At 40.3% G+C, this 25749-nt stretch overlaps 1 protein-coding gene across 8 annotated transcripts in view; it reads right to left on the bottom strand.

Moving 5' to 3' along the window:
• Positions 1–1428: 1428 nt before the first annotated feature.
• The window catches only part of lrfn1 (leucine rich repeat and fibronectin type III domain containing 1), a 191353-nt gene continuing 167032 nt past the window's right edge, over positions 1429–25749 (bottom strand). For 7 of the 8 annotated variants that reach the window (XM_081614926.1, XM_081614927.1, XM_081614928.1 and 4 more), the window contains 2 exons: positions 6825–8220; positions 1429–3377 (listed from right to left, as the gene is read on the bottom strand). In XM_081614926.1, the coding sequence (XP_081471052.1) occupies positions 2486–3377; positions 6825–8200 (2268 nt within the window). In that variant the 5' untranslated portion in view covers positions 8201–8220 and the 3' untranslated portion in view covers positions 1429–2485. Of the gene's footprint in view, positions 3378–6824; positions 8221–17665; positions 17794–25749 lie in introns of all 8 variants that reach the window. The other variant, XM_081614929.1, reaches the window with a different exon arrangement.

Raw genomic sequence — 25749 nt, 5'->3', positions numbered from 1 at the left:
TAATTTTACCGTACATTGATTATTTCTATTACTATTGGGGCCTGCCCATAGCAGTGCATGGAAGGCTATTGTTCTAAACCTAAAAGAATGTCTCTTTTTAAAATATTATTTTTCTACTACCGTTGATGAGGCTGGTACCGCTGCATGCCCACCTACAAAAAACGTGTGGCTCGATCCGGCATTGGAGCTATTTATTTTTTTATTGGGGTTTCGAGTAAAAACGGCGACGTAAAAAGCGAGAAACAAGCGAAATTTCCAACTGACACCAACTGCCGCTCCATTAGAGTGAGAAAATGAGTGGAGTTTGATCCCCAAAATAATATTGAAATAACCATCATGCCTACAAAAATCGCTCTATTGGTATGAAAGTCAGTCATGACATCGCACCGAATGCCTGCTCCTGTAAAATGTTTTTGAAATTTCTCTAGGGCTTAAGGTTTTCTGTCAAGGTGCTTCAGAGCGACATCATGTGACAGGGTGAACTCACGCTCTCAGCCTTTCATTTTCATACTTTACTGAGAAATTTCAGAGCTCAGCGCACATCATCTCTCTCTCTCTCTCTCTCTCTCTCTCTCTCTCTCTCTCTCTCTCTCTCTCTCTCATCGCTGCTATTGTTGTGAGAGAGCTACAGATATGAATCGCGGTACTATCGGAGATAAGAAATTGTTCTCTCATACGCTTCAAACGATTTTCGAATCGCTTTTACGGATCCTGAACGGGAAGCAGTTGTTCGGACTGATTTTTTCAGAAAAAGTGACTGCTTCAAACAGATAGAAATCTGTCTCTCCCTCACATGACTAAGAATATTTAACGTATTGAAAGCTTTAATAAGTTATGGTCAAAACCTAAATATAAGCTTCTATACTGGATTTATTCACCTGAGTCTGGACCTTATACGTCAACGCAGAGAGGATATTATCACCTACTGTTATATTCCCACATCTGCTGACAGCATGATTGGTTAATCCTGCTAATTTTCAATGCTCAGTACTAAAACATAAGAACTAAAACTACAGCTTTCCCCATAAACCAGACCTTTCTGGGTGGAGCACGCAGCTTCCGCTGTTTATGATTCACACTAATAAATTCTCAAGGAAAGCGCCTAATTAGGGACAATGGAAAGGTTTGTCTCCCCCTGGTGGTGAACATTTGCTCCTACGCCGTTGTGTAACAACAGCTGGGTTCATTTGGATTCAGCACCACGTCCAGTTGGCTTGTCCCTCACAGTCACACATCCCACTCCACTCTATTGGCGCTGTGACGCTTTCACTTAAAGCCTCAAAAATAGCACTGAGGAATCAAATATTTATCATTTTGATTCGTGTGTCCCTCTCTCGCTCGCTACAGTGGACACTGGAGCAGCACAAGACATAAAATAACCACAACAGCAGCAGCAAAAAAAACAACAAAAAAAACAAGCACTACTGATACAGTTAACCCACACAAAAAATTTAATACCCTTCATGAGGGGATAAATGGTTCAAACTTGGACATACTAAATATTGAAAGGTGTGATGACACAGGTTTTTAATGTAAAAACTTGCAGCCAACACCCAAATGCTCTGTAAAAAGTCACGTGACGTATGACTTATTTACTTTACATAGTTAGTACACATACACCAATGTTTTAATATACTTATATATGTCTTTTTTTGTTTGTTTGTTTGTCGTCTTTTATCTAGACCAGCCAGATACAGTACTGATGAATATACAGTCACGTCTGGAACAATACCTATTCAACATCGCACAGTCTGACCGTCCATGGCAGATTCTCACATCAATCCCCTTTTTATCCACTAACATTAGAAATGAGCATTCGAAAAAAAGAGAAAACTCTGCTTTTTTTTGTTATTAATATTGTATAGACTGGTGTTGATACTTGTCCTTGTATCTCGTGTCTTCTGTGCAAAAGTTTTTTTTGTTTTCCTCATCAAAAAAACAAAACAAAACAAAAACATGATAGACATAACAGGGTACCTGGCTGTTCACTTTACAAGTTACTGCTTAATGAAGTTTTTTTTTTTTTTAATGATTATTATTATTATTTTTTTTAACAATTAAACAGTCACATCCAAATGCCACACTCCTCTCCCCCCCGTCGGTGTGCCACAGAAAACGGTGAAAACCGAAAAGCCAAAAACATTACTTCCCACCGCCGTCAAGAGTGGGAGGTTTGTGACTACAGTGAGCAGCATCCTCCATTCATACATTTAAAAGAATAAGGCACCGCTGCAAAAAAACCCAAAAAACAAAGAGACATGGCCCACATAAACCTCTCTGGGAGCACGATGGGGGGGAAGCAGGATGACAGGATACTGTTCTCCTCCAGCAACTCACAGGAAGTCAGCATGAGTACATAAATGTGCTTGTTTTTAATCATCGTTGTGCTGTATGGCATGTAGACGTTTTGTGTTTTTACATGTTACGTTTGTGCCTTTTTTAAACGTTTCTTTTTTATTTTAAATTTTTTGCTACACTGCTTTCCTCAAACCGTGCTCTCAAGCATCCACTCAGTGCTGCTGAATGTAACTCTCCTGTTGGCGAGCGGCGATGACTCCGTGTTGAGCTGATTGGTGGACCTGTGCCACCTCGTCCTCGCTCTGCGCGGGTAACTGTGACTCTGAAATATGGAGTAATCCCCGCCATCGAAAGAGAATCTGTGCCTAGTTCGTGCCAGCTCGTTGGGGAGTAACCCCACGCTGGCCAGGGCGCTTTTCTTGTCCTTAAGCCTGGGAGCCTCCTTAGTGCCGGCATTGGAGCCTATGAGGCAGAGGGACATGGTGGAGCCGGTCAGGCTGCTGTCCGTCTGCGTGTCCTCAGACGGCGGCCCGGAGCGCTGAGCATCCAGGCTGCTCCTTCTCTTCATTTTGTCCGCATTTGGGGGCAGCTCCACTTCGAGGACCGCCGCCGCGGCTGCCAGGTCCTCCTTCTTATCGCTGTCCACCCTCAACACCAGAGCCATGCACTCTTTGGGCGCCAGCGCTTCGTCCTCGTCGGACGGCTGCTTGGACACCGAGCGCTGCAGCCGCTGCTGGCTGCCGTTGGTTTGCGAGTGCATGGCGGAGCTGGCCTTGGCCTTGGCGTCCACGGGGCTGCCATAGGCCTTGTAGCGGATCATCAGGATGATGATGAACACCAGCACGGAAGCGACAATGATGCCGCCAATGATGATGATCATGGTGCCTCCCAGGAACTGGCTGTGCATGAAGCGGCACTGGCTGACTTCATTGGCCGTGTGGAACTGCACGCAGCCGACCACGCGCGTGGCCGTCAGCGACGTGATGCCGTCGTCGTACACGGCCAGCACGCAGAGGTCGTACTCTCGTCCCGCAGCCAGGTCGTTGATGAGGAAGTTTTTGCTGGTAGATGGGATCATTCTGTGGAGGAAGAGAGAAACGGTGCAGTGGTTAAGATGTAAAGGCCTTATAAAAACGGAAACTCGACAGCCATGCATATCGATTTGCATAGAGTGATAGAAATCACGAAAGAGTTCATTTAATATTCAGCCCCTCCAAGTCTTCTGGGGTGAACCTCTACCTGCTGAACCTTTCTTATTGTCTTGGCAAAATAGTTTGACCCAAGCCAGATTGGATAAAGTATACCAATGAGCAGCAATTTTCAAGTCTAGAGAAGAGTTAGATTTAGGTCAGGACTTGAATTGGGCCATTCAAACCCATTATATACTTTGCTTTTACCTTTTTAATCAAGCTCCAACAACATCTCTTCAAGATTTGCCATGTATGCAAAGTTCAATTTAATTCAAAAATACTTGATTAATCCCAAAGAGAAATTAAATAATGTCCCGTATAATCCCATGTCAAGTCAACCTACCACACGATGCGGCCACCATCATGCTTCACCACAAGAACGGTATTTCCAGGATTATCTGAAGTTAGTACTCTGCCACACAGGGTGTTTTGTGCAAAGGTCAAAGTTTTCATTTTTTTTTCATTTTTAAAGAATGTTTTTTGTAGATGGAAACTTCTAATCACTTTCTTTTGACTACAACTTTTTTTTCTTTCTACCCTTCCATTAAGGCCAGATTTGTGGCGTTCAAAACTAACAGTACCGTCAGAGTTACCACGGGCATCTGGTTTGGTTGGACTGAAGTGCTATGTTAGATGTTGAAATCTGGTAACATTGTTCAATAACCCTACATTAAACCTTTCCACATCTTCATTCCTGATTTGGACCGCTGTGTTATTTGAGCTCTTTGAAAACTTTTGAGGCATTTCCGTTAGGGGTATCAGAGTAATGGCGACTTTCCTTCCACCTAACCATCATTTGCATTAAAAAACACAACAGAACATACTGAAACTTGTTGTCGTTACGCGACAAAATGTGAAAAAGTTCAAGGGTTATGAATACTTTGGCAAGGCATTGCATGAGAAAATAACATACGCTCTTTCAGGCTTGTTTATAAAATGAAAGCAAAGGTGTTAAAGTATTAAAAACGCTTTATTGTCTCTCTACAACAGCTGCAGGCTGCAGGACAAGTGATGAGCGCTGGGAAGAGGGTGTTTTGTTGTGTGATTACCTAAGGTCAAGTGCCAGATTACGCTAAATACGCAGGAGAAAGGCATTGTCTTCGGGTCAACGTTGCCGTTAATATAATTAGAAGCCTGTTCCTTTTCCCTAAAGGCGGACTTTGATGGTTATCATTTGGTGGATAATAATGTACCACCTAAAGACAAAATAACACTCAGCTCCACGGTGAAACTGAATGAGAAAATTATACAAGAGAGCTACTCATTATACCTGATAAAAGCTAAAAAAAATTTAAAAAAGGGGAGCGAATGAAAGCATGTAAACCACTATTATTAGTTTGCTCTGCCAAAATGAAATCCTGAAATACACTAAATTTGTCTCACAGAATTCAAAAGGAACACATGAAGCTTAATCAAAAGACTTTCTATTGGTACTTTCAGTCCCATGTTTAAGGGAGAGAGATATTTATATACCAGCATAAGCCTTTGTAAACTGACACTAAAAGCTATTAAATTTTCAGTTTTATCCTATCTAATATGAAATTCAACTGTGAATACTTTTTTTTTTCTTTTTTACTATGACTAAACATTAGCAATGCACTCACATTTAGACTGTAGAAAGAAATTAGGATTCTGTATTAACATGGTGTTGTTCTTCAAAGTCGTTTTAATCCTATAATTTAGTCGCAGCTAATTGCAAACACTTGGGTCTGAATTTTAAGTGCCTGTGTTGTACTTTGGTAATTACACTGCCTAGCAAAAGTATTCCCACCCATTGAACATTATCACAGTTTGTCATGTCACAACTACATACATAAGTGGGTTTTTTTATTTCTGGGATTTCATATGATAGATCAACAGTAAGCTGAGCACAGCAGGGAAGTGGAAGGAAAATGCTCCTAGTTATATATTTAGCCTTCTTTACTCTTTACTTCTTTACTGAATAAAATTAAATGCAGCAAGATGCCTTCAGAAGTCACCTTATTGGTAGATAGAGCTAAACTAATAAATTATTAGAGTTAAAGCCAATAACACATCTAGATTCTGAAATATGATGGGGGCATCATCAATGTTTTTTTTTACGGGAACAGAACAATAAGTGAAAATTCAGACTACAATGGATGAAACTAAATACAGGTTAAAAAAAAAGATTTGATTCTGTTTTCAAGAGTCAAAACTTGAAAAAAGACATTTATAAATTTTCCATAATTTCTCAAATCAAGTAATTTATAAAGCTGGTTGAAGCATGAAGCATTCATCAAAACTGTACTGTTGTTGCACCAAAAAGTTATTCTGCGTGGTTTTGCCTTCCGAAACTAGTGCGTGCAATATTTCTATTTGCTAAAGAAAATAAAGTCTAAGCTTGAACATGACAAAGAAAAACAGTTACTATTGCACTTTATCTTGGGTATTTATGCAGCTTATATGCTTTTCATATCCAATTCGGAAAGCAAAAATATTAAAAGTTTAAACTGTAATTTGTAACCTTTCGGGCATTAGAGAGAGAACAATACCAAAGAAGAAAAAAAGCAATTTGTCAACCTAAAGCTTATTAATTCTCTCAAGGCCAGTCTGTTCTTTCATTGTTTTAACTTCTTACTGTAATGTGTTAGTTCTGTTTTCAATTTGCAATAAGCAAATGATGTGAATCCTCTACAACAAACCTCAGCTTTACAGAGATTTTCTAATTTCTTTCTGTGCTGCAGCCAATTATTTTCCAACCCTTTCTAATGATACAGTTACATGGAGTGAAATACTTATTGTGCTATTGTTGCTGTCATATTACATTCTAATGATACTGATTAAGACCGTTTGGCTCTTTGGGGTACTTGGACTTGCAATGCAATATATGCATTTGCAAAAATTCACTCAGTTTTGGAGCCAATGTGGGGAATAAACTGAATCAATATGACGCCACTTGAGGTTTTTTTTCTTTTTACTATAGTTGTTCTCCAACAGTTTTGGACTTATTCTCTCCTTACTTTGTTAATGAGTGACTCTGAATAGATATAAACGTTGTTAAATAAATTTGGGGATTCCAACTCCAAATGTCTACTGCAATGTTTCTCAACTCTGGTCCTCAGGGACCACTGCCCCGCATGTTTTAGCTGGTTTCCCTTCTGCCACACACCTGATTTCAATAAATGGGTGATTTACAAGGTTCTGCAGCACTAGATGGCATGCGGAGGAGGTCAATCATTTGAATCAGGTGTTCTGGAACAGAGGAATCTAAAATACGCAGGGCGGTGGTCCCCGAGGACCAGAACTGAGAAGCACTGATCTACCGGAACACACTTTTCTCTCGTTTCTCATCCTGCCTCCACCCTGGGTTCTTACCTGTACACCAAAGTATCATCTGCAGTGCTGTTGTACTGAATCTGGTACATCCTGATCCCAGGGATGTGGCGTTCAGACGGCCAGCGGATCACGGCGGAGGACGAGGTCAGCTCCGTGACCAGGACCCTCTTGTCCTGCTTGTCGTAGCCTTTTGTGTCATTGCCAGCTTTGGAGGAAGTGGTGATGTCGGAGAGGCCGGGGTCCTCGCGCATGTGGCCGGTGTTGTTCACGAACAAGGGTAAGGGGATCATGCTGATCTCCACGGCGGCAGTGGCGATGCCGGCAGCATTGGACGCCACGCAGTTGAACGACCCGCTGTCCTTCAGCGTGGTGATGAGAATGTCAAGGGTGCCGTTGTCATACAGGATGGTGCGCGAGTTGTTGTGCACCAGCTTGCCGTCCGGTGACCTCCAGTGAATGTCTGGATCTGGATCCCCCATGGCTTTGCACTTTAGAGTCACACCCTGGCCCTCCATCACATAGGGCTTAGAGGAGTAGTGCTTGGTGATCAGCGGGGGCTCGCAGATGAACTCCTCCTCCTGTATCGACCAGAAATATTTGTCCATGAGGTGTTCCGGCGAGGCGCACGTCTCCAAGTCGTCCTCTCGCGTCAGCCGACGCAGCCACAGCAGCTCACAGTTGCAGTGGAGGGGATTCCCGCCAAAGCTCACCGCCAGTGTGGACGAGCTGGAGCCCTTGGCGTCGGACAGAACCTGGGCGTGCTGGAACAGGCTGTCCGGCGGAAGCTTCTGCAGCCGGTTAGAAGTCATGTCCAGGCGGACCAGCTTGGTGAGCAAAGTGAAAGTCCCCGCTTCTATGTGGTCAATAAGGTTATGGTCCAAGGTGAGCGTGTTAATGTTAGTCATTCTGGCTATGGCCTCCCAGGGAAGGCTGCGTAGATTGTTGTTGGACAGATCCAAGTCCTCGATGGTGGCGACAAACTCGTCGAAGGAGGTCGAGGCCACCTGGTGGATCTGGTTGTTCCCAAGGATGAGGTGTCGCAAGTTGATGAGGCCTTTGAAGTGATCGCTCTTTATGACGCTGAGCCGATTCCCATCCATGTGAAGCGCCCGGAGCGAGCGCAGGCCCAGGAAGGCGTGGGGCACGATCTGGCTGATGGTGTTGCGGGATAAGGTGAGGTGGACCAGGCTGGTCATGTTGAGGAAGTCCTTCTTACGGATAATGGTGATGAAGTTGTCGGTGAGCCGCAGCTCCACGGTCTTGCGGTCGATTGTGGGGGGCACGAACAGCAAGCCGGTCTTGGCGCAGAGCAGAGTCAGAGTGGGCGAGAGGTGCTGGCAGATGCAGCGGCCGGGGCAGCTGTAGCCTTTCACCAGAGCTGCACACAGCAGCACACACACAACCAGCCGGTCCATTGGTGATTATTTTCCAGGCACTGTGTGAGAGGCAGACAGAGGAGAAAAAAAATAAAAATAAGAGAGACGGTGAGTAAAAAAAAAAAGAAGAGATCTTTGAATTAATAAATAGCATCATAGCCTTTTATGAGAGCCTGCTGCAAACATCCAGAGTCTGACCAAGATTGCTGAGACTGCCAGGGAACCATCAATCACAAAATGAAATAGAGCTTTGCTGAAATAATGGCACCTGAGATGATGAAAGGCTGTGCCTGCTCGGTAAGAAGCCTCTGCAAGCCTTTTTAATGGAAATAACAGAATGTTTTTGCTTTTCTTTTTTTTTGTTTTTCGGAGCTGCATCACCACCATATAATATAACAGCTTGAGTGATCACAGTGCCTATAATAGGCAACCATACCATCATCTAACAAAGTGTATTTGTTTTTCCCCAGACTGCGTTTCACATCGGGGTGGAGGAATTAAAGCAGGAAAAAAAAAGGCGCTTGTCAAACAGAGCTGGAGGATTTTTATAACCTTTTCACGTTCCGCTGCGAAAAATTAGACAGCAACCTGTCATGTAAATCAGAACAACAAAAAGCAAAGGTGAAAACAAAGCGAGCAGGAGTTGATTTGAATCCCTCTCTTGAAGGACTTTCTAGATTATTCTTGGGTTTTTAGGGATGTTCTGGTTCCCTGATTCCCCCTTTAGAGGTATCGATCTCAGCCTGTGAAAGAACGCGCCTCTGGTGGACGGGGGTTAAGGAGTGATCCGTGGTTGCAGGAGCAACAGGAGACCCCCTCTGTGGAACATAAACAGATGCCATTTTTCCAGTCGCGTTAGCCTCTTTGGCATCGACCTCAACTGCAAATGCCTTAAGCTTGATTGCTGATGTGACAGCCCGTTGATGCTGATTAGGTAGAGAGATGCCAACTTACTTCTCCTGTCTAGGTTTGCAGCAGCCTGGCACATGGGCTTCTGCATCCTGCCACTCCATGTAATCTCACAAGGTGTTTTTTTCCCCTCCTTCTCCAGGTCTGGAGTGCCAATCTGAAGCCATGTTCAGTATAATTATTCTAATTGACAGAGGAGGAGTTGTCTAAGGATTTTCTGTGCGTCTTTCAGGATTTGTGTCACTTATGTGCCGTAATTTTACAGCCTTTTTATTCACAGACATGTAAAAATTATGTTTGCTAAACTGTAGTCAGATCAGATGGAGCTCTGGTCTGACTACCAGAGCTCCATCTGGTAGTCAGACCGTCAAACCGCTTTATTTTGGTTTGACGTGAGACAAACCAAAGAACCTCACGCCACATGAGTGGCCACCTTTTAAAAAACAGCACAGTCCTTCGTCGAAGCTTCACCTGCATGTTGGATAAAATTTCACGTTCAAGTGGTGTGGGCAAAGTCAACAAAAGCAGAGAAGTATGTGCAGGTTCTCTGCAGCCCGCTGGGTGTCCTCATGGCCTGGTTGTGTTGTGGTCCTGATCCAGCTGTGGTTCCTGGTGGGGCAGCATGGTTTATCCTGGTCTTTATACTGGATTTTGCTGGGGAAGGACTGCTTAGGTGCAATATTTGGTAGAACATTTTAAGTGTAATGCTTGCAAGTTTTGTATGCCAGCAATATATTGATTCTGTTGGACTTTCATTGCATTTAATACACAAATGTGTACCTTGTTTTTATTAAGTGAGGTGCTAATGCTCACTTGGCTGGGTCAGACTGTACAAAGGGCTTACCGGGCCCCCACAGATTTTTAGTTTCTTTTTTTTAAATGTGTGTTTTGCTGGCATTATGCTTTATATAAAAGTGATAGATCCATATCAGGTGAGTTGTATAAATATTTTTGGATTTTTATGAAAATAACACTAAAGTGTTTGAAAATTATGAAGTTATAGTAAAGTTTTTTGGGGAACAAAATGGAGCCGCTCGACCGGGGATGTTTTAATCCCACCATGCATCAGTTCACCCCTGCTGATGTACAGGACTGCTTAATGTGATGTAATTTCCATTGGTCAAATAATTCTTCTTTAGTGGATAGGTCACAAAAACTACCTCCTGCCCAGGGGCCCACTTCCCTAAATCGAGTCCTGTTACTATAATAAGAAAAAAGTAGGGCAAGAGTAATAATATGTGGGTGATGTCACCTCAATTATATGTTTTTCTAATATTGTGCAACTCTACTTTGGTCCTTTCAAGGTATTGTAAACTTTGGAGTTGTGTGTAAGGATCATCTCTGTTAGGTCATACTGCTGCTCCACAGGTATGTTTGGAGTGGATCAGTGAGAAAGAACGAGTGTTATGCCAACGATTGTTACCAAAGGACCCCTAACTACTGGTTCTGGTCATTAACCCAACGGTTGGGAAACCACTGATCTACAGAGGTTGATCTTAAGAGGAATGCTCCAAGATGGGAAATCATCATGAGAGAAAACTGAATTCTGTCCTTTTGGCTAAAGGTAGTTGTAAAATGTATTGATAGTAAAATTATCAAAGATTGTGCCCATTAGTGATAAGTTATTTCATTCATTGAAAGTTTTTCCTTCCTGAATAAATGTACGCAAATGAAAGGGATGATTTTTCACACCTTCACCCAATGACTGTTGGAGACTGGCATCAGCCCCCCTTTATCCTCCAAGGACAAGTAGGTGTGGATGGACTGTGTGTGTGCTACTGCATAAAATCAAAACATATTACTTTTACATCCCTTTTCCAGAAGTACTATCAATTATGTCCAGCACACTGAAGGAGTCAAAGCAATAGTAACGAATGCACAGATTGTCAGTAGCTCTGAATATGATTTGAATTCTTGCTGCATGATTCATGCGGCATTTTAAATGTCACATATCAAATTTCATTAAAAAGTTGGCGTCCGCCAGTTTCCCTTCCCTCTTTCATGTGTTGTCTCTATTAAGAAAAAAAAACGATCTGATGATGCAGTGAGACAAATAAGACTCCAAGTGCTTTGCTATCATTTGACTCTGACCTAAATTGAATTCGCGAGACACTGCTGCACTCACACTCACACACACCCACACATTCACGCACGCATGCTACAACACACTGCAGACTGGATGGCAACTAACAGACAGACAACAGGGCATCTTGTTAGCCACGAAATACTGCCACCCAATCAGAGCTCTCATTAAAATCTGGGCTCCTATGATATCATTATCTAAGGCCGGCGGAACAGCTTGAAGCACAGGTTCAGGCCGGTGGGAGAGTTTTATCAAAGACTGCTGATCAAATTTAGTTAATACTGGCAGCACTGGCTTGACTTCATCCCACATTTCTCTTGACCATTAGTGTTGAGAGAGAAACTGGACGCAGACCTCTTCTTGGTTTTATGCATGTTCACTTTTCTCTCACCTTATTCTGACTCATTGAGATGTAACTTTCTTAAACTAGACCAGTAGAGTGCAACATGCATATATACACACATGCACACGCACACACACACACGCACACACACACAGTCGTTTTCTGAAATCAGCTACAAATATTGTGAGATTAAGCCTCGTGCAAATGAAACACACTATTGGTATTGGATGATTTATGAGCCACCTCCTTTAGAATAAATTTATTTGCAACGCTTTTTACCGCTGGCAGCAAAGTGTGACAGAGTGAGCGAGACTTGGGGGACTGGAGTGTACCTCATCCTTTCTGTGCATTAGATTGCCTTCATAAGAGCTGGTTAAGCTGTGTTAAACCTCGACACATTAGTGACCTTGCTCGATCGCGTTAGTATTCCGACGCTAACTAGGACACGAGGCTCGTGGTTTCTCACAGGACCATCTGTGCCTGAGCACTTTCCGCCACACCATCAAGGATACTCCACTGAGCTCTCCGCGTCTCCGGGAGAGGGGGGAAAACTTTGTTGCCACAGCAACTCTCGTTCAAAATGTAGGTCTTTGAATTGCATTAAGATGAAGACGAGCTGCTCAAAAAGCGAAACTCCAGCCCTAATGGGTTCAAAGCAGGCTTGATGTTGACGTGAATAGATGTATAAATGGCCAAATGAGTTAAATGAAAAGGGCAGCTCAGCCTCACGTTCGGTTTATTGCTTGATATTAGTGCCGGTCACTAAATCCAATAACGGGAAAACAGGCAAAATGAACCAGAGTTGAGGGTTATTATTAGGGAACAAAATCTTACAAATAAATGACATTCAGACACAATTTCAAGTTTGTGTCTGCGCTGTTTGTTTTTAGGAGCTGCAGTGCATTCATATGGATTGATAGTTTATCATGCTGCGACTATTGTTTCATTCTGAATTTATGTGCTAAACCTACACTGAGCAGCACACAATTGCGAAGTGGAAGGAAAACATTCATCCAAAGAAAGCGTTTGCCAGAGAAAAATAACCCTACGCCAGGGGTGGCCAACTAACTTCGTCCTTCAGTTTCCAGTCTTGGAAGTATCAGATGTTTCTCTTCTCCAACTCAAATTAAACTAGAACTACGAGCAGTTATTAGCCCGACCCAGTAAGTCCGCCCTCCCAACCCCCCCGCATCCTGGTTTGTGATACAAGGAATAATGTCTGAAATAGTCACCTGCTGGTTAATTGGTATGTAGAGAAAATGATCTAATGTTTATGACAGTAGTTTGGCTGTTTGCCCACACATGCGCCAACGTGGATTCCCAACTTTGGAGGGAATGTCAAGTCTTTAAAAATTGAAATACGTAAAAACGAATACAAATAAGCTTTTTTGGGGGGGAGCTACTTAACTCAAGGGGACTTTGGTTTTATCACATAAAACTCTAATAACACTGTGAGGTTGGGGTTTGCAACAAAATCAAGTGGTGTCAAAACTTTTGCAAAGCCCTGCAAGTCAAGAAAATTATTAATTCTAAAAATGAAAATTAAAAACAACAACAACAAAAAAAGCATGCTTAGTTTAAAAGGAAATTGCCTTTACAGCTTCAGGAAATACAGTCCGCTGTTAGGGCTGTGGTCAAGTCCTTATGATTTATTAAACAGCAGCTGGGTGCAGAGACCGTAGCTGGAGTGGCTTTTGTCTCTCAGCGCCCTTTGGGCTCTGCAGAGACACATGACCTCACTGATATAAATGATGTTTGCTTCACGGGCCCCCGGTAATGTTCTGGGCAGTCGTAATTACTCGCTGCTGGAGCTTCCTGACCAGGTTTGTTCCGTCTCCAGTGTGGATGCTTTTGTTGTCACTCCTCTGCGCAATTAAAAACAAAACGCGTCGCAACAGGGCTCGGCCTTCCTAAGTTTTCCGAGGAAGTACAGTCATTTTTAACAATTTATATAGCGACACATGCCAAACACCCACAAGCATACAGAGCAGTGAAACTAACTGCTACAAATGGTGTCACAACAAAAAGGCTCCTTGTACAATTAACTAATGTGTAAAACCTGCATAAATAAATAAATAAATAAACTTACTGTTTTGTGTGAATCTGCTAGTCAGGCAAAGCAGAGTTAGTCATCAGAGAAACATGTAAACAAACAATTTTATCCAAACTAATTTTATGTTGCATTTACACTTTTTCTTGCCTTGTCATGTTTCTTGGTGTATCTCTAAATACATGTTTTATGTTGATGAAAACATGAAGAAAATAAGGGGAAAAATGTGAAATATTAACCCATGTTAGGCAAATGAATCATGTGTGTTGCTATGACGCTTCCTTGTTATATTGGGTGCGTATTAAGATTTGTGACTGGACTTTAACACATTAATTTTAATCAATTAATTATGTAGATTTTAACACATCAATTATTTTTTGTTAAACACACAAAGGTTCTGGCCGGAACCGTGGTGTTTGCACTTTTCTGGTATTCCTGTTGAGCGCGCGCACAAGTAACATCTGCAAACAACAGCGATGGACAAAGCCACCTCTCTTGGCCCACTGCAGGTTCATTTTTGTTTCACATAAACAGTTTTATGGGACCCTGTACAAAACTTGTGTGTAAGTTGTGCAAAAAGGAGCTGGCCTATCGGCAAAGCTATTCGAGTCTAAAATACCACCTCAAAACAAAACATGTCGCAGAAGCGCATAAAGCTAATGTCCACAATTATTTCTAAAGAAGTATTTTTTTTCAAAGTAGTTAGATGACTTATCAAGGCTTCATGAAACAACTGAAAGTTGAATAGATAATAGATATTTGAACAAATTTGGCAGTTGCATAACCTAAATAACAGATTAAAAGCAATAAATATGTTTGTTGTTGAGGTCACATGTAATAATTTAGCTGCAAAAATGTTTTTTTAATTGAAAATATTGCCTTTTTTTTGTCAATTTATGGTTTTCGTGATTAATTGCATTCAATTAATCACTGACCCTGCAATTAAATTGATTAAACATTTTAATCGATACCGACCACAAATTAAGATGGAAAAAACATGTAAAGAATTAGAGAAAGATATATTCATCTCATTTTTAAAATCTTTTTTGTACTTAAAGGTTCTGTGACCATATTGGACTGGGAGTTCCATGATGTCTACAGTTTTTGGAAATAAATTGGTTCATTTAAGTCAAATATCACAAACAAAAAAAGCTTCGCAATGACAAAGGATGAAAAAACTCTAAAACAAAACATTATTAAGAAAACACACACAAAAATCTCTTGTACTAAAAACACAAATAGAATAACAATGTCCAACTGACCCTGGATTTGTCAACAGGTTAAGGTTTTCAGATGGGGGAGGAGGAGAAAAACACAAGTTGAGGACGATCGTGTGTGTTTGCGTGTGTGTGTGTGTGTGTGTGTGCGTGTGTGTGGGACGTTCAGACCAACGCTGTCTGTGTAAATCTTACAAAAATGTTTTGCATGCACAATGTATAACTTGTGAATATTTCACCTTGATGTTGATTTTTCTGGACTTTGCTCTTAGAATAAATCAAGGAGAAGCTGCATCTAGTCTGTGTCTCCTTCTAAATGCAAAAATATGAAGCCGAATACAGGAAAACAAGACTGGAAGAAAACTGCATAAGTCTTGGGTCTGTGAACTTCAGTCAAAGTCCAGACATGATTCTGTCACTGGGTTTGAGAAATGTGGCTGGGGCATGCAATCTGATTGACCTAGAGCTGTTTATCAAAGTGGAACGGGCAAAAATGTTCATCTGCAGATGGACTTACAGCTGCAGACAGGCCTATCATTTTACTATACAATAAAATGTCCAAGAAAATGTTGCGATAAATAATGGTATTGTTGTTTTGAGACCATTTTCAAGTAAAATATTGATAATGGCTTACAACTGCAAGTTCACAAGCTAATAAACCATGCATAGAGAACACCTAGCACAGGAACTGCAAGTCATCTTAACGATCCAAAATAAAATTCAACAACCAAAAACAAGAAATAAAAACCAAACACAACAAATAAGATAGATCATAAAGTCTGAAAAATTGCCCTTCAAAAAATCTTGAAAATCAGAATGGAAATTATTTATCTCATTTTAATTAATCATGTGATTAATTGCTTACCTGCAAACTACCTGTATGTGGTTATGAAAGAAACAAAAAAATAATTTTCTTTTCTTTCCACCCTTGAATTATGTGTCACTGCTGGTCTATTACATAAAGCGTCAATGAAATGCCTTGAAGTTTCAAGATGAAACATATTAAAACATATTTTTAAAAGGGGTTCAGAGGTGTGAATACTTTTGCTGGAATTCATTTTTGCTATTTACAAAAAACTGACAGAGTGGAAGATCGACTGCAGGGTGACGCATCGCTCAGGTCCTGCTTCAGGTCTTTGCTGGAGCCCATTTTTGGTTTTATTTTCAATACACAAATTCATTTTTAGCAGATAAAGTTTAGAGGGCAAATATTTCCTCTTTTGTAAGTTTTCAAGGTTCCTCCATGTTTAAGGACGCACGGATTGAAAATCCAAAGTAAAAACTAAAAAGGGTAAAACCTTCAGAAAACCAGGTGAACTCTTGGCCAAGACCGCTTTTCAAATTTTTCCAACAAAGTCTACAGGAAGAAATAAGGGATATTTCTTTTGCACTGTATTATCCATTTATAAGTCTGAAATAGCCATAGCTTCAGGGCCTTTCTCCTGCAAGGCTCATTATGCTCTGATTAGCCTGCAGAGGCTAAGTTGGCAAACCTCAGGAAGTCTTTATTAAAATGTGTCTCCTGATATTGTAAAGTAAAGAGGGAAAAAAAGCCAGGCAGAATAAGAACAGAGGAAAAGTCTCTTTCCTTCTGGTCATCAAAACCTCATACCACCTTTTAAGTGAGAAAAAGATAAACCATTCTTCAGAACTCTTTTATAATAAAATAACGTATGGTTTTCAAAGGGTTTTTGACCTTACTTATCTTGCTAGAGTTAAAACCAGATGATTAACACGAATAACCATGTTATTCAAATTGTAACAGCTTTTCACATCTGATAGTTTAGTAGACTCGCGGTTGCAACCTTTGCTACGTTTTCAGCTGGTGTGGTTTGCTTTCACACCGTCAAACAAAGCAATGGCGCTAATGGAAACAACATGAAAACATCTTAAGAGGACGACTTCCTTCTTCACGAAATGTAACAAAAGATGGAGTGGCGTCAAATTTTAGCGGTTGTACGATTTCTCTCTTGTCTTTGGCGAAAGACCACAATCTTCTTCTAGCTTGAGCTAAAGCATTTGTCTTGGTCGTGTTTACCCAGAATGCCCTTCGCTACGGGTCGCGTCCTGCTTTTGGAGTGGTCTCCGGTCCGCTTGACGTTCACACATGCATTCGAACTGTAGCAGAGTTCACTTCACCCAAACCGAGGCCGAGATTTTTAGGCGTATCACGGTTCAAGTTTTTTTTTTGGTCCGCATCAGAGTTCGATTGCGCTTTCACATTTCCACAAACAGAATTTTTAGACAAACGAATCAGATTTTGACTAAAGCGGAGTAAACAAGACTGGTGTGAACCCTCTAACACTTCTCAAAAATATTTCAGAAATGGATGCTATCCAGAGCAAGATAAAAGTCTTCTAAACTTTATCTACTGTAAAAGCTGACAGGCATGGGAAGTGAATGTGATTGTTTTTTTTTAAAACCTATTATAAAACACCTATACATTCACCATCTGCTTGTATGAATTTCAAGCAGGTTTTTCAAAAGTTACATCTCCATATACTTATTTAACCTATAATGTGCCTCTGATTTAGTAAATAAATCTGAGTGTGGAGGAGATGGGAGCTGAGCAGGTCTACCTATGGACAGTGGTGAGTCATAACTCTTTTTGAATTATAGGTTTGCTTTCGTGGGTGGAAAAACAAACGCATATAAAATACCTTCAATTAAATACAGTAGGGAGAATGAGAAAACTAGGAGCTTTGTGAAGATGATGCTCACTCTGATGACGGCTCCACAGGGAAAGTAATTAAGAATCAGTAAGTCATATACATCTTTTGTTTCGCCCCTTCCACCCTGTCTTTTATACATAAGTAATTACTAATGCACTACGTTGACAATTTGGCCCTGGTACATTTTGTTTCCTTCACCATGTGGATAATTAAATGTATTGAGAACTGACTGAAGGATGCGGCTTCTATCCTCACGAACCCGAGACAAAAACTGTCAGTTGATGACTGGAGATGACTTTTTGGTGAAGCTTTGACCTGTTGGCACTGATTTCAGCTGATTCTGGTTTCTCTTTAGAAACTGTAGAGAAAAGAGAAGAGAACAGCATTGAGAATAGGTTTAGCCTTTCCTTCCTGTCCAGAGTAGTTAATATTTAAAGAGCAGAGGCAACATCACTTCACATGTGTTAGAGGGCGTTCAGGTGAAAACTGGGTTTTACACAGTTTTTAGCATCGTAAACAGTGGCGCAACTACACATTATTCAGGTGGATGCGTGAAGGAGCGACGCTCACTCAGCCCCCCTCCCCCCCCCCCCAGGGCGACGATACGTGAAGGGTAAAACTACGTGAAGGGTAAAACTCGCTACATTTACCTCGTTATGTGCGCGAGGTGAAGGAGCGTAAGGCGAGCAAAAGTGTACGGGAAAACATCATCGGCGCGCCGCCCCCTCCAGACGGGGTTTTGGCGCCCCCTCTGGTGCTGCGCCCCTATGCGTTGCATACCCTGCATACCCACTTTTTGCACCACTGATCGTATATTAGCCTTAGCATGACTAGCAAGGTTAGCATGACTAGCATTAGTAGTACCGCAGTCTTTGTGTGTATTCTCCAGAAAATGTGGAGCAGGGTTGTACTATATGTGGCCCAGAGGGCATTTTCGAAACGATATAAATTTAAGAATTTGCATCATTTAAGAATGATACAAATTCGGTGCCTCAGATGTTTCAGTCATCTCTGAATCCATTGTCCACACCGACTGATACGTGTCGTGTGGTGATTATCTCCAGTAGCCATTGTGCACCACCAGTGCTGCCAACCCTTCATTTAGAGAGAAAATACAAAGTATTTCATCTCTACATAGGCAAGATTCTTTCAATTCTCTTGCGTGGACCACATCTATTCAGTGACATTTGCTCAAAAACAGACTTTGGCACAGACTTTATTAAACTTGGCTAGATACAGCAAAGAAAGAGGGACCCACATTTTGTTGTCTTTGAGAAACAACATATTTTTTTCCTATTCTTTTCAATCAAAACCCAAAAATGTGGATACCTTTCTTCATATAAGGAATGCTTCCAAAAATGTCATTATGTTTCCTAATAGTTTCCATGCCTTTCCTAAAAAAACAAAAGGCATGAAAAAAGGCAAAAAAAGGGCAAAAAAAATTACTGCTTTGTTTGTTTAATTAAGGTATTGCAGAGTTAGTTTATTATGTAGGTAAAAATATCACTATAAAAGTGTGTGTGTATATCATATTTTTTAAATTATTAATATTGACTCGTAAGTCCTTTTGCCTTGATGATTTTGTCCCATGTGACAAAAACTGGTTTAGATTCTTTCCTTAACTCTCTTGATCTCTCACAGAATTAAGCCCAAAAAATACAGAACCAGAACCTAATTTGGAAATAATGACTTACTGTACCAAACCCGAGTCAAGCCCTGAGTCATGTAATAAATTAAAATTTAATAGAATTATGTCAGTAATAACTTATTCTAATCATTAAATTACTATCACTGAGATTAGTGCAAACCCACATCTCACGAAGTCCCCAGCCTCACAAAGCTTCATGTGAGTCACAGACCAGGCTTTGGCATGCGTTTCTTTCTGCCCGGGACTTACCGCGGACACATCTTTATTAACTGGGAATGCAGTAATTTTTGCTCCGAGCCATATTGAATATGTATTATAAAGGAAACTCTCTTCTGAGCCCCAAAAGTCAGGGAGAAAAGTGTTCACATAAGGCATGCAGAGGGCGGTTATAAAAGTTTAAAGGTACAGTCGATTAAGGCAGCCGTCCAAATTTTGTGAAATAGCAACTAAAGTTGGTGTTGTTAAAGATTCTGTCTGCGGAAAGGAAAAAAAGAGGTTCTGTCTGGGTCAATGTTTTTGGACAGCAAAAAGATTATCTTATTGGCACAGCTAACTCCCAACATATCTTAATTTATAGGTGGAGCTAAACGAGAGCAAAAAAAGTCCAAACGGGGCTTTTAGAACAATAGTTTAGAACAATAGTGTAGTATACAAGAAGTTTACATACTGTAAATACGCCCTCAAACACATTGGTACATCACTTAGAATTTGCAGAAAAGCCCCACTGAGCAAGACACAGACAAACCAAATGCTTTTTTCCAGTCAGCCGGATGTCTGACCACTTTTCTATGCAGAATTGGTAGCATGCTGCCATCACCTTCCTTGACAGCCGGGCCAATGTTTTTAGATTTGAACGCCTCACCTTGACCCGTCCATTCTTCTTGATATTGTGGCCAAACGGCTCAATCTTTCTTTTTCCGTCTGACCGTAAAGGTTTTCCGCAGAAGACAGTTGGCTCGTCAAAACTTCAGCAGCGCTTCTCTCTTGATAGGCAGCTTCTCTTTCCATTTTAATGTGAAACCGGCCTCACTGTGGACGGCAGAACTCATGTCTCAGCTGTTGCTGATTTCTATCATGCGTGGTGCAAAAATACAAGGAGATGTTTGACCAAATATCAGTGTCAAAATCCATTGTAAATTAAAACTTGTGTGCCAAACTACTCTTTTTTTTTTTTTTTTAAAACCCCAAAAGGTCACAGTAAATTGATAAAAAAACGTAAATCTAACGTGTAAACATGTTGTGATGAATCAAGTTATCAGAAGCAGAATCTGAACTAAATGTCTGTTTTTTAAGGCAATCAGCTGCACCCAGGAACGTGCATCTTGTTTTTTTTCATTTTGTTTATTTAATTCATTTAGAGTTTAAAATGAACATGTGACATGCTAACAGAAACAAATGTTTTGACCAAAAAGGGGTAGTCTGTAGAAAATAATTCTTGTATAGTCTACCCGTTCTCTCAAAAGTCATATAGACGCATCTTTAAACATAAAACACGCAATGTTTATGGAGGGAAATAATAATAATGGGAAAAAAAAACATTTATTTTGCAATAAATCAATATACTTCACTGTATCTTGATAGAATATTACATGCTATTATTTTCTTCAAAGTAAAAATCTAAGTTTACCAGTAAACCAAGAACTTGGCATTATGTAAGGAATGCTAATAGATCCATAAGTGTCTAAATTACTCTCTTGATCTCTAATTCTGAACACATCTATCACATTTTTATCAATTTAAGAAAAAAAGCTAGAATATGCACTTTTATCTATGAAGATGCAAATTTTCACCAACGTACATACGCCGGTACGTTAAAAGACACGCTACCCACGCATATACACAAGAGAAAACAGCACACACACACACGCACAACCCCACACATGCACGCACGCACACACACGCACACGCGCACGCACACGCACACGCACACACACACACACACACACACAACAACAAAGTGAGTTGTCAAGAGGACAGAACAGAGAAGGGGGAATAAATTAACGCTACACGTGCCTCTTTTAGCTGTGCTTTCTGGCTCAAACTGGTGCTGGAGGATAGCTGCTGTATCTTTAAAAAAACAAAAAAACACTGCTCCTGCTGGTTCACGTATAATCACAACAGGGATTCGTTAGATTATAAAAGCAGGAATAATCTGGAAACATTAAGCAGCTGGAGTAAAAACGCCTAAAAATAAGAGAACCCAGCAGGAATCAAACAGGAAGTGAAAGTTGCTGTCTCTATTTATCACTTTGTAGCTGCTTTCTGCCGCCGCAGCCTTCCAAAAGGATAGCATCCAGAGTTACAGATCCGGGAAGACGTGCACCTGGAGGCGTCGCGGCTCGTCTTTGAAACTCTTGAAGAATAAAAAAGAAAAAAAAAAACACAGGAGTTCAGGTGTCAATCTTTATCGTAGCGTTCACTGGGAGAAGGAGAGCGTGCTTCTTCACCCCGTCAGTTGCAAGCTTGTGGTGCGAGACCACGTTAAGACTTTTTGGAAATTTAATCAGGGCACGCAAACTAAAAAGACAGAATTAACGTAACGGCAAACGGGCATTTACCAACACAGGAATTGAAGTGGCACAAAGATTTTAAAAAGTGTGCCATCATCTGTGAAGTAAAATGTAAACATAATATGTCTTTAGTGGATCTCATTGTGATAACAATATGATCATTTTGAGGTTTTCTTTATCAGCTTTGCTGAGTTTTTTTTTTTAGGCGTTTAAGTTTTTGGTCCTAAAATCCTATTGTAGCAGAAGAGTTAAAAGGCAGAAACATTTCAACCAAATACGTTTTCAATCTCTTGAATTAAATTGGTCTTTTTCCAATGCCACGAATTATCTTGGATTTAATCAAACCTAAAAAGGTAATGAAGGTGTTTCTCTAGAAGGCTTTGACTTTGAATAGATCACTAGTGAATAAATGCTTTGCTCTGCAGGCACAAAAAATAGAAATATAGAGACGGTTCTCTCCTTCTGATTGACGGAGAGTGAAGTAGTGATAAGTAAGTAGACTTCTAACAAATACAAATACTAAAAATTGTGCAAAATTTAGAGGCGTTTGTAACATCATCCATGTTTTTGTCTTGGCTTTTTATCAGCTTTAGTAAACCGTTTAGGTATTGTCCATCCTGCCCACATTTTCTTAAATTATGAACGTTGTTCTGTCTTCACTGGACCACGCTATTTATGCAGTGGTTTAGTTTTTTTTTTTGTGCCCTTGTCTTCATAGCATGAGATCCTTCAAATTCTTTGCAAAGTTTTGCAAAGTACGCAAATCTCAAGGAAATCATGCACCAAAGGTTGAACTTTATATTTAGTAAATATGTGTACCAGAGAAAATCTGTGCTTCAAAATCTGTTCAAGAGTTTTGAGTTTCTGTTTCGCTCTCACGTCTTCTCACCCCAAGCCAGGCGAATGTAACGTCAAACGTGGAACAAGTGTTGAGATTATTAATCGTGATCTAATTTTTTCACATTACACAGAAAATTGAGACTTTAACAAGCGTTCACACGTACTGTCAGAAAAATATTTATATGTTAGCGGCTGCTTCACTATAAAGTTAAAATGACATTGTTGCATATTGTCACCTTCCTAAAACAATCCCCAAAAATCATTTTCTGCCAAAAGTTATTTTTGCCAATAAATCACCACCTCTCTGTAATTTTAATTTGATTCATTTTAGTAATTTTTATTCAAAAATAAAATCACTTTTGGCAAAAAAAACAAAAAACAAAACAAAACGACACTGGCCATTATTTTAGGAATGTATGTAGAAACGTAAATCTGAAGCGACTCTCTGACAAACAGTGTTGTCTATTGTCTATACCTAATGAAAAACCCATCTGCCTATAGCCGTTCGGCTGCAAGAGCGTTTTCTTGACACAACTTTGTCACTCAGGAAGCTGTAAATGCCAATTAGAGCAGGCTGGCAGAGCACAGCTAGGTGCCCTTGTGTGACTCTTGTCAGAGAGCAGGCATAATTATTGACAGGCCGAGTTCATCGGTGTCAGTTCGCTCTCCCACCAGCGGACGCCTGAACTCAGGCCGCGGGCCCCGGGGATTTCTGGTCACATCTCATCAAGATGGGGTGGGGGGTGTTTCAGCAAACAGGAGGAGGATTTGCATATTATAATTATTTCTGCATGCCAACAGTCTTCTCAATTAGATCCCACAAAGCACTGCGGCTCCATAAACTTTAATTGTAAAAGTCTCCTTGAATGGGGGAAGAGGGAAAAAAATAAAAATAAAAGGTCTCGCTGGCAGTGTGCGCTGTGCTTCCACATGCTGCCTGTTGATAGAGAGCCTCCAGGTTATAGATTCGTATTATATACGTATAAAATACTGCAGTATCATTTTTATACGTTTGTCACCTACAGAGGCCTCCGCACTCAATGCTGCCTTAGCTGAGGATACAAAGGCGGATCTCTTGTGTGAACGGATCTGTTCCTTTCTGTCGCCCTCCAACCAATTAGAATGAAAACAAAAAGAGATTTTTGAGTGGGATAAAATGCAGAGCAGTCCTGCACCAAGCATGCAAACTGGCTTCCCTGTTCTCAAGAGCAAGCAGGGTACGCCTACTGAACATATGCGGATGGCAACTCTACAGTGAGAAAATATATATATGCAGCAGGAAAATTGTTCAGTGCAAATCTAATAGATTAGTTATATATATATATATAAATTTTTAATCTTGTGTTTACATACTCATCTTTCAAATGGCACACAGGCAACTTCCCATATAGAAGAAAACACATTGTGTGTTTATAATGTCTCTGAAAATAAACTGGGAATGTAATCTAAACATCCAACCTTTGAATAAGTACATTTATTCATTCCTCAAAAAATAAAAAAAAATACAAAAATTCACCAGTGGCACAATCATTCCAACAAATAACAATTCATGTCCCCTAAATGCTAAAAGAACTTTATTTCTAAGTTTTAAATTTCAAGAAGATTCTAACTAGACAACCATGATTTTGTTTCAGCGAGATTTAAATATGACACTAATTGATGTCGATCTTCTCCAAAAAGAGAGGAAAACAAAAGAACAGGCCATTCCAGTAAGGGAAATATGTTTCAAGATACAGGAGCAAATGTTACCAGAAATTAGCTATTCACCTTAACTTACCCATTTCCCAATGAAGCTAAAACCAACTGCAAATATAACAGACTAGGGTGTAAATTTATCTACAAGTCAAATTGGGAAGGGTATTTTTTCAACTGCAATGGAAAAAAAAAGCTTAAAGCACTTTGTTTAAAAAGAAAAAAAATGGATTATATTATTAATATATTAATATTTAATGAGATCAACTACATATTAGTTGCTAAATGATAAGTAAAATTGGATTACACAGCTGTAATTAGTGCTGGTTTCACCTGTTACACTTTCATTAAATGTTTAGTTGAACAGAGAACTCCATGACTAAACGAGGTGAAAACGTACAAATTTTGTAAATATAGAAATTCAGGTTATATGAAGGTTTCCGCAAGTCAAATTTAAGACTTTTAAGACCTTTTTTAAATTCACCTTGAATGATATTAAGGACAAAAATCTATAAATACAGGGGATGGTGGGAGAAACATGCTGCATTACAATCAAACAGAGCTCAAACTATGGACCCAGCTTTGTGTTTCTCAGACTACTCTACAGGTTAAAGCTGTAGAGCTTTAACCTGTAACTTTAACCTGTAACCTTTAACTTCCATAGCGCTTATTTTAAAAAGTTTTTTAGCACCTAACCTCGAATGGGTTGGCAGTAGAAGTCAGCCAGTGGCAAAATCAAACATCTTCCAGCCAACTGCTGATAAATTTGCACCTTCCCACTACAGAGACAAAAAGGCTAGCAGGCTAGCTAGCTAGCAAAGGACTAACAGTAGCTAGTTAGCAGTAGCTTCAACCGCCTTGAGTCCCAGAACACATTGAAGATGTTTGGGTGCGACTCAAACTTTTGCTTGACAGAAAAGGTCTTCAAGAAAATAACACTATACTAAAATAAAATGACATTATTTCCTGCTCTGCATCAATGTCTGAATAAGAGGAACTGGCTGCCTGTTCTTCAACAGGCAGCCATGAATCCTGGATTCCTCCAGGAACAAACTCTCGCTCCACAACCTTCTGGATCGTCAACCACAACCAGCAGCCACTAACTTCTCCCTTTCCCTCCATCGAATTATTACACAAAATTGTTGAAATATCCATACGTATGGAAAAAAAGAGACAGTTGCATAATCTCATGCTAAAAAAAGAAAGAAAGAAATAATTAGATGTAATTAAGTTTATTCAGTCAGGAAAGGAAATGTGTTTAATGGGACAGTTTCTTTCTGAATTATTGGTATCTCTGCTGTTAATACTTCACCAAGAACCATTTTTCCAATATAACGGCACCAAGTCGTCTCCAATAATCTCTCAAAAGGTCAGAGGACACAGAAAGGAATATTTCACCATCGCTCCTTCTCATTGGCTCACTCCACAGGTGTTGTGGAGGATTTATGTCAACAGGACAGAGACCGCCATATAGAAGGTTGATTTTTTGTCTGGTGAAGCATTTCCTTGTTAATATGGCCATATGTTAAATGGACTGAATGTACTGGAGCTTTTCTAGTCACTTTTCTATTAGTCCACTCAATGCGCTTTTACAGTAGAGTCACATTTACCCGGCCACAGTAAT

Source organism: Poecilia reticulata, chromosome 13 (assembly GCF_904066995.2).
Source record: "Poecilia reticulata chromosome 13, P_reticulata-male-v2, whole genome shotgun sequence".
NCBI lineage: Eukaryota > Metazoa > Chordata > Actinopteri > Cyprinodontiformes > Poeciliidae > Poecilia > Poecilia reticulata.
Note: the sequence above shows the minus strand (reverse complement) of the source record. Positions and strands in the feature narration are given on the sequence as shown.